General features: G+C 39.3%; 1 protein-coding gene across 1 annotated transcript; it reads left to right on the top strand.

Moving 5' to 3' along the window:
• The first annotated feature begins 691 nt into the window (after positions 1-691).
• On the top strand, positions 692-1612 carry LOC137561905 (olfactory receptor 11L1-like). Its single transcript, XM_068273250.1, has one exon. It carries the CDS (start codon positions 692-694, stop codon positions 1610-1612), a length of 921 nt encoding a protein of 306 aa, XP_068129351.1.
• The last annotated feature ends 8347 nt before the right edge of the window (positions 1613-9959 follow it).

The following is a 9959-nucleotide window of genomic DNA, read 5'->3' as shown; positions in this document are numbered from 1 at the left end:
CAAAGTGTCTCTCTTGTTCCTCATTGACACCATGTTGTGTCATTTTGTAAGTAGCAAGATTAGACTGGAGCTCGCACGAGTGTGAACTTCCATCATTGTAAACATGGGACTGAGGTGATCAGCCTGCCAGACCATGATCTGGCAGGCTGTTTTCAAGATTTACAAGGCAACATTTATTTATATAGCACTGCCATCTTACGCAGCGCTGCACAGAGGATTGTCTTGTCACTGAACTGTCACCAGGAGGGCCTCACAATCTAATCCCTACCATAGGCATATGCCTATGCAAGTGTTGTGTAGTGTATTGTATTTTTGTCTAGGGCTTATTTAGGGGGGAAGAGGGGAGAAAAAATATTTTATTTTTTATTTAGTATAAATGAAAAAAAAAAATCACAGCAGCAATCGAATGTGACCAAATGAAGGCTCCATTAGTGGGAGGAAAAGGAGGTAAAATTTATTTGGGCACTAAGTTATGTGACCGAGCAGTATACCATTGAAGTTGGGAAGTGCAGCATTGTAAAAAATGGCCTGGTCACTGGGAAGGTCGGGGGGGTGTATAAACCTCTGGTCCTCAAGAGGTCAATCAACCCACTGTCTGTAAAACACTATGCTGTACACCACCATGGAATAGGTTGAAGATAAGCAGTGTAAATTATAATGCTAATTCATGTTATACTTTTTATTAAACAGAATGAACAACCTCACCACAATCTTCATTTGTGGGTTCCAGAATCTACACCATTACAAATATTTACTGTTTTTTCTGTTGCTTTTACTTTTTTGTGTGACGATATGTGGCAATGTGATGATTATCACATTGGTGTCCTACAGCAAGAGCCTCCAAAGTCCCATGTATTTCTTCCTCTCTCAGCTGGCCATATGTGACCTCTCACTGAGTATTGACTGTGTACCAAACACGCTTTACGTGGTGTTAAATGAAGGCGGAACTATTTCCTTTGCTGGATGCCTCCTTCAGTATGTATTCTTTCTCATTTCTGAATGCACAGAGTGTCTTCTCCTGACTGTGATGGCCTATGACCGATATTTGGCCATATGTCATCCATTGCATTATACCTCTATCATGGGACATGGACTTTGCAAGAAACTAGCTATCATGTCTTGGTTACCAAGTCTAGTTTATGCCCTCATTTCATCTTTAAGTATAAGCAATTTACACTTCTGTGGATTAAACACTATCGATCATTTCTTCTGTGACCTTGCACCGATATTGGAGTTGTCTTGCTCAGATGTCTCCTTCATGCAGGTAGAAGCTATAGTACTTACTGTGCCAGCAGCAATATGTCCATTTCTGATCATTATGATATCATACATTTTCATTGTTATAGCAATTCTAAAGATGTCATCCATTTCTGGCAGAAAAAAGGCCTTCTTCACCTGCAGTTCCCATCTGACTGTTGTGTGCTTATATTATGGAACCGTGATGGTTGCCTACATGCTTCCAAAATCTGTCCAGTCATTGACATCCAACAAAATTTTTGCCATGATCTATGCCATTGTGACACCATCTCTGAATCCAATAATCTATAGCCTGAGGAACAAAGACTTCTTGGACGCATCAAGAAATGGCATTGTTAAACTGGCCAGCTCTTAATACAGTATAATGAGAGGCTCTGGCTATAATGTCTCTGATATGTAACATTTGTTATGCTTCAAACTTTATTCAAATGAATCCCTCAGCCTTTCCAAACAGATGAATTGTGTGTTGACTTTGGCAGTCATGTAGTCAACTGCAGCGTTAAATATCGCTGATACGGTAGCCAAAACTAGCCAAGATAATACTCGCTGATCAGCTATTAATAGGTGAACGGCCAGTAGTTGACTGTGAGTAGCTGATCCTCTACTATATTGGTAGGAAGTTTATTGTTAGGCATTATGAGGGAGTTTGATGTTAGGCTTCCAATGGAGGGAGGTTAGTTGTAGGCATTAGGAGGAAATTGAACAACTTCATTTCTACAGGTTGCTTTCCTCTTATAGAACATAGAACTTTTAACCTCTCAGTGCTCCTCCCATTCATTAATTAATAACTTTATATATATATATATATATATATATAGTTACATAGTTATGTTAGTTGAAAAAAGACATACGTCCATCGAGTTCAACCAGTATATATACTGTATACATATATATACATTTATTTACATACATATATATATATATATATATATATATATATATATATATATATATATATATATATATATATATATATACAGTGGTGTGAAAAACTATTTGCCCCCTTCCTGATTTCTTATTATTTTGCATGTTTGTCACACTTAAATGTTTCTGCTCATCAAAAACCGGTAACTATTAGTCAAAGATAACATAATTGAACACAAAATGCAGTTTTAAATGATGGTTTTTATTATTTAGTGAGAAAAAAAAAACTCCAAATCTACATGGCCCTGTGTGAAAAAGTGATTGCCCCCCTTGTTAAAAAATAACTTAACTGTGGTTTATCACACCTGAGTTCACTTTCTGTAGTCATCCCCAGGCCTGATTACTGCCACACCTGTTTCAATGAAGAAATCACTTAAATAGGAGCTGACACAGAGAAGTAGACCAAAAGCACCTCAAAAGCTAGACATCATGCCAAGATCCAAAGAAATTCAGGAACAAATGAGAACAAAAGTACTGTAATTGAGATCTATCAGTCTGGTAAAGGTTATAAAGCCATTTCTAAAGCTTTGGGACTCCAGCGAACCACAGTGAGAGCCATTATCCACAAATGGCAAAAACATGGAACAATGATGAACCTTCCCAGGAGTGGTCGACCGACCAAAATTACCCCAAGAGCGCAGAGAAAACGCATCTGAGAGGCCACAAAAGACCCCAGGACAACATCTAAAGAACTGCAGGCCTCACTTGCCTCAATTAAGGTCAGTGTTCACGACTCCACCATAAGAAAGAGACTGGGCAAAAACGGCCTGCATGGCAGATATCCAAGGCGCAAACCACTTTTAAGCAAAAAGAACATTAAGGCTTGTCTCAATTTTGCTAAAAAACATCTCAATGATTGCCAAGACTTTTGGGAAAATACCTTGTGGACCGACGAGACAAAAGTTGAACTTTTTGGAAGGTGCGTGTCCCGTTACATCTGGCGTAGAAGTAACACAGCATTTCAGCAAAAGAACATCATACCAACAGTAACATATGGTGGTGGTAGTGTGATGGTCTGGGGTTGTTTTGCTGCTTCAGGACCTGGAAGGCTTGCTGTGATAGATGGAACCATGAATTCTACTGTCTACCAAAAAATCCGGAAGGAGAATGTCCGGCCATCTGTTCGTCAACTCAAGCTGAAGCGATCTTAGGTGCTGCAGCAGGACAATGACCCAAAACACACCAGCAAATCCACCTCTGAATGGCTGAAGAAAAACAAAATGAAGACTTTGGAGTGGCCTAGTCAAAGTCCTGACCTGAATCCTATTGAGATGTTGTGGCATGACCTTAAAAAGGCGGTTCATGCTAGAAAACCCTCGAATAAAGCTGAATTACAACAATTCTGCAAAGATGAGTGGGCCAAAATTCCTCCAGAGCGCTGTAAAAGACTCGTTGCAAGTTATCGCAAACGCTTGATTGCAGTTATTGCTGCTAAGGGTGGCCCAACCAGTTATTAGGTTCAGGGGGAAATTTCTTTTTCACACAGGGCCATGTAGGTTTGGAGTTTTTTTTTCTCACTAAATAATAAAAACCATCATTTAAAACTGCATTTTGTGTTCAATTATGTTATCTTTGACTAATAGTTAACGGTTTTTGATGAGCAGAAACATTTAAGTGTGACAAACATGCAAAAGAATAAGAAATCAGGAAGGGGGCAAATAGTTTTTCACACCACTGTATATATATATATATATATATATATATATATATATATATATATATTTATATATATATATATATATATATATATATATTTATACAGTGCTGCTCATAATTATTCATACCCCTGGCAAATTTTGTCTTAAAGTTACTTTTATTTATTAACCAGCAAGTAATTTTTTTGATGGGAAATGACATACTGTACGTGTCTCCCAAAAGATAATTTCTCAGTTTTTTATTTACATTTGAGCAAAATGTGTCCAGTCCAAAATTATTCATAGGGCTTGATTCACAAAAGAGTGCTAACTGTTAGCATGGCCGTATACGCGCGAAGTTTCGCGTTTGCACGCGATCGCAAAGTTTTGCGTGCAATGAAACATTTTTGCGTGCAAACGCGAATTTTTGCGCAAAATCATTATCGTTTTTGCGCGCAAACGCAAAAATTCACTCTAAAATGGCCCTGCTAAAAGTTAGCACTCTTTTGTGAATCAAGCCCATACCCTTCATATTGGACCTCCTACAATTTGCTTTGGAACATAATTACTTTACGTTTATGGGGGACCACTATCTACAGAAGTGTGGAACTTCAATGGGGGCGGGATTTGCCCCCAGCTTTGCCAACATTTATATGGCTTTCTGGGAAGAATATTTCATCTGGTCTGACCATCCGTTTAAATCCAATCTTGTACTATATACTAGGTACATTGATGACGTCTTGTTGATCTGGGAGGGGACAAAAGAGAGATTTCAGGAATTTGTAACTTATTGTAACAACAATAATTTTGGGCTAGAGTTTACTCATGTGATTCATGAAACAGAACTAGTATTTTTAGACCTTGAACTTTTTGTTGATCAGGAGAATAAGATACAAACCAGGACACATTTCAAGCCCACTGCAGGTAACTCGTACCTTCATGCGGATAGCTGTCATCATCCAGGATGGATAAACAACATCCCTAGGAGCCAATTCTGTAGATTGAGGAGGAATTGCTCCCAGGATACGGACTATCAAAAACAATCTAACATTCTGAGAACAAAATTCAGAGAAAAAGGATACAGGGATGGCCATATTGAAACAGCAATACTAGAATATCAAAATAAAAAGGATGAAGCACATGACCCCATCAGTATGGGTAGGAATGATGGCACGGGAAATAACAACAAAAACAGAAATAAAAACAAAGACAAAGATACCAATAAAGTCACAAACCAGTGGAGTGGACCGACCTTTATTACCAAATACACTCAAAGCTCAAGAGAGATCCAAAGTATTATCCAAAAGAATTGGCCCATTCTACTACAGGACCCTATAATGAAGGGCCTATTACCAGAGAAGCCCAATGTGATCCACAAAAAGGGAAAATCATTGAAAAATGTAATAGCACCAAGTAAAGTGGATAAGCAAGAACCCACCACCTGGTTGAGAAGTAACATAACAGGAAACTTCAGATGTGGATCAAATAGATGTGGGTGCTGCCAATTTATGCAACATAGGCTTAAAAGCATCCCAAATTCAGAAGGCCCCCCTATACCTTTGAAACAATTCACTAATTGTGCCACAAAATTCATTATATATATATGTTGCAATGCGGTTGCAACAAAAGATATGTGGGTAGGACCACCCGTGAATTAAGAACCAGATTAGGAGAGCACAAATGTAACATTCTGGCCAAATCTGACAAACATAGTGTACCACGTCACTTTCAACAATGCCACCAGAGTGACCCTGGAACTTTAACCATCACTGGCTTAGAATATATGGCAGACACCCTTCCTATGGGTTTAAGATACAAAAGACTGTGTGAGAGGAAAGTCTACTGGATTTTCCGTCTCGACACATTATCCCCCAGAGGCCTAGATGAAGATCTGGAGGTCCAATGTTTCATAACCAAACTAAAAAAAAAACCCTCCCCCTCTTCCCCCCCCCCCACCCCCACCCTTGTTTCCCTTCGTGTTTCCCCCCCACTTTTGCTCACAAGCACTACTTGAGTTTAATAGTATTGTCACTGTCTGCCAATAATTGGGGCCCCACTGGTAGTTATCTTGATATTTTGATCGCTCTCTCTGAAGTTATTATTGCCCATGAAAGGGAAAATTGTTACAACTATATAGTCATGCGATGTTGGTTGTGACCTTGATAGGACAGTGAGGACCAGCGGGACAGGCGTGAAGCTGGTAGTCTCAGGGGGTCCCTTTGATGACCAAGTTGTAGAGTTTACACAGGATCTGGGTGGGGATGCAGTTCTCGTTGTGTATGGCTGATGGGTAAGGATGGTACCATTAAGGTGCCTAGGAATCGAGGTGGCACATATGGTTCCATTATCAATTGACAATAATTATCATGTGTGTTATTATTTTTAAGGCATATTTATTTATTAGGATTAATTATTTATTGGCTGCAGTAAGGTCTGATTTGATTTTTATGGTATTAATTTAAGGGTGAGACTATCTGGTAGAAAGCGTGATACCAGATATTAGGTATATAACGCCCCTCCCAATTCTTCCCCCCAAGTGCGCATACATATAGCATATTCCTCCTTTTTTATAAACATGAAGGCTAGAATAAATTGTTTTAATTCACTGTACCAACACTTATTTATTAGGAATAGATATTATTAGTTTGATCCTATAATGAATTATCCTAGTGCCCAGAAAGTTAAATGTGTCAGAACGACAAGGGCAAGACTAGATAAGGTTGTACACATAATTATGTGTGCATAGATTACGCACATATGTGCTTATATGTAGTGGTTTTTAAGATCTATGGTTTTAAACACCACTCTAGCATAGGCAATTTATTAATCCATGGCATATTGAGTGTAGTTTCGGATCTATATTTAGCCAATTGTCTGTAGTAAGGTCTTATTTTTTGATTCAGTAGTACTGGGCTTGCCTGTCAGTAATGTGGAGAAAAAACTCACTGAATAAACACGGCAGCCCTAAGATTAGACCTCTAAGGTCCACAAGAATAATGGTTTGATTTATTATTTATTGTTTGCTTTTAATATTTAAACAGTGTCCGGCAATAATCCGCATAAAAGCGGAGGTTGTCAGGTTTTAAGTGTGTTGCAATAAAGTTTATTGAATTTTAAACCCGCCCCGTGGCAACTGTTGCCATAAGGGTGAAGCTATGTATACTAGGCTGTCTGAGGGTAACATCACCTGAGGAAGGCGTGGACTTACGCCGAAACCGGTAGTGACGTCAGACAGCAGTCACTGCGCATCGTTCTCCGCAGAAGGACGCCCTTGTGTGACTCCATCCACACCTCCAGCCCTGGCCAGGCTGGATTAGGCTGAGGTGACCCACTGACGGACTATGCAAGGCGCAGTAATACCGCACAGATTGTAAGTGTAACATTTTAAGCGTGTGTAAAGTACATATTTGTGGTAATGCACCATCGGAGCGCTCTCTGTCTCCCCTCACCCTTCTGTATAAACTGTCACAGTCTGTGGGAAAATCCAAAGTTCTATACCATTACAAATAGTCCAAGCTGTTCTAAAGCATCCTAAATGCCCTGATTATTTGGGAACAGCTGTTTTAATCTGCTAAACAGGTGGAAAACAACAGCTCTCTGTGCAGTTGGTTTGTGGACAGTCATGGCTAAGACAAAGGAGTTCAGTGAGGACCTGTGGCTTTGCATTGTGGCTGCTCACAAGTCAGGAAAGGGCTACGAGGCCATTTCTAAATGTTTTCAAGTTCCAGTAGCTACAGTGCCAAGAATTATTAAAAAAAATACAAGATGTTCCGCACTGTGGAAAATCTCAGAGGACGTGGTCAGAAGCCAAAAGTGACACCTGTGCTGGCCTGGAGGATAGTGAGAGAGGTTAAAAAGAATCCAAGGTTCACCACAAGGTCATCTTGGTAAATCTGGGCTCTGCTGCTGGCAATATTTTAGGGCAGACAATCCAACGGACACTGCACACTGCTGGGTTCCACGGATGCAAACCAAGGAAGACGCCACCTCTCCAGGATAAGGCACACAAAAGGTTGCTTGGCCTTTGCAAATCCTCATCTAGTCAAAGAAGACTTTTGGTCTTCTGTGCTATGATCAGATGAAACAAAAACGGAATTGCTTAGCCACAATGATGTTACCTGCATTTGGCGTAAAAAAAAGGAGAAGCCTTCAAACCAAAGAACACCATCCCCACTGTCAAACATGGTGGTAAGAATAAGAACCTAATGCCTTGGGAGTGTTTTTCAGCCTATGGACCAGGGGACCTAATCACATTAAACAGCACCATGAAAAAAAAACAATACATGAGGCATCAGGTGGTCTGCAGAGGAACTTTGCCTTGGGCACCAATGGACATTTCCTAAACAATGACCCAAACCATACAGCAAAAGTGTCGAAGAAATGGTTAGCAGACGTTTTGGAGTAGCCCAGCCAGAGCCCTAACTTGAATCCAATTGAGAATTCATGGAGGGAGCTAAAGATCAGGGTGATGACAAGAAGATCCTCCAACCTGAAACATTTGGAGCTCATTACTAAAGATGAATGGGCAAAAATACCTGTGGAGACTGGTCTGCAATTATAGCCACTTTGTGACAACCTGACTTATAAAAAAGTCCTGCAAGTTCCTCTTAATGGCTCCAGGACATTTTTATAAGTCAGACAGTGTTGCTGCTGCTGTGCGTGCACGTGCGTTCTCCGCACGTGCACGTGCATACCCGTACACGTGAAAATAGTGAAAAAAAAACCCCACCAAAAAAAGACACCTTTATTTCCAAATACTATGTTGTCACCATACTTTGTACTAGGGATATATTTAAAATCTTTCGATAACCAGAACAAATAGGCAGATAAAATGTGTGGGTTTTATGCACAGTAGCAGTGTTAATATTAAAACTATAGGAGATGAAATTGGAGAAATAGTGTATTTTTTCATTTTTTCCTTGTTTTTCCCTTTAAAATGCATAGAAAATAAAGTAATTACTGAAAACAAATATCAATCCCAAAAAGCCCAATTGGTGGTGAAATAAACAAGATATAGATCATTTCATTGTGATTAGTAGTGATTAAGCTAATGGAAATGAAAGGAATGAGCACTGAAAGGGGAAAATCGCTCTTGTCCGTTAGGGTAAAAAAGGTCTCCCGATCTGACCCCCTTAGACTTTTATCTTTGGAGTCATCTGAAGGCAATTGTCTATGCTGTGAAGATACGAGATGTGCAGCACCTGAAACTACGGATACTGGAAGCCTGTTCTAGCATTTCTCCTGCAGTGTTGCTATCAGTGTGTGAAGAGTGGGAGAAGAGGGTTGCATTGACAATTCAACACCATGGGCAGCACATTGAACACATTTTATAAGGGGTCAGAAACTTGTAAATAAAAGAACGAATAAAGTTACATTAAAACCAAGCACACCATTGTTTTTCTTGTGAAATTCCCAATAAGTTTGATGTGTCACATGACCCTTTTCCTATTGAAAAAACAAAAGTTGGATTCAAAATGACCGACTTCAAAATGGCCACTATGGTCACCACCCATCTTGAAAAGTCCCCCCCCTCATATATACTAATGTGTCACAAACAGGAAGTTAATATCACAAACCATTCCCATTTTGTTAAGGTGTATCCGTATAAATGGCCCACTTTGTGTGTGTGTGTGTGTGTGTGTGTGTGTATGTATGTATATATATATATATATATATATATATATATATATATATATATATATATATATATATATATATATTACATTCTGAATGTGGTTTTGAGAACACATCATTAAAGCCTTATCATAGTCAAAATAAATGAATCAATAACATGCATGGCAATTGCACAGCTAGATCCCATACATATTATTCTCATTCAGCTACATCATTCCCCTTTCATCAACAATGAGTGCAGATTCCAGTATTAGTGCTTTCTTAGCCGTTTTTAAGTTTTCATAGCATCATTTTTGAACTAAGAAAATAACCCCCCTCCCTTGACTCTCTAACTAATTATTCCTTATGTAGGCTAGTATGGAATGATGAATACTAGGATGGACAATATGGGGCTCTGCCACCTGAACCATACTATCCCACGTGGTTCATGGCATGGAGAGACTTCACAAGAGTGGGACATAAATATTTTTTTCCTCCTGCAAATACTCACCCCACCCCCTGTTCCTCACA

This window comes from Hyperolius riggenbachi, chromosome 3 (assembly GCF_040937935.1).
Source record: "Hyperolius riggenbachi isolate aHypRig1 chromosome 3, aHypRig1.pri, whole genome shotgun sequence".
Classification (NCBI taxonomy): Eukaryota; Metazoa; Chordata; class Amphibia; order Anura; family Hyperoliidae; genus Hyperolius; species Hyperolius riggenbachi.
The sequence above is the reverse complement of the archived record's forward strand: the minus strand, read 5'-3'. Positions and strand labels throughout refer to the sequence as shown.

Excerpts from the sequence above, each read along its gene's own strand:
- LOC137561905 (XM_068273250.1), top strand. The coding sequence starts at position 692 with ATGAACAACCTCACCACAATCTTCATTTGTGGGTTCCAGAATCTACAC.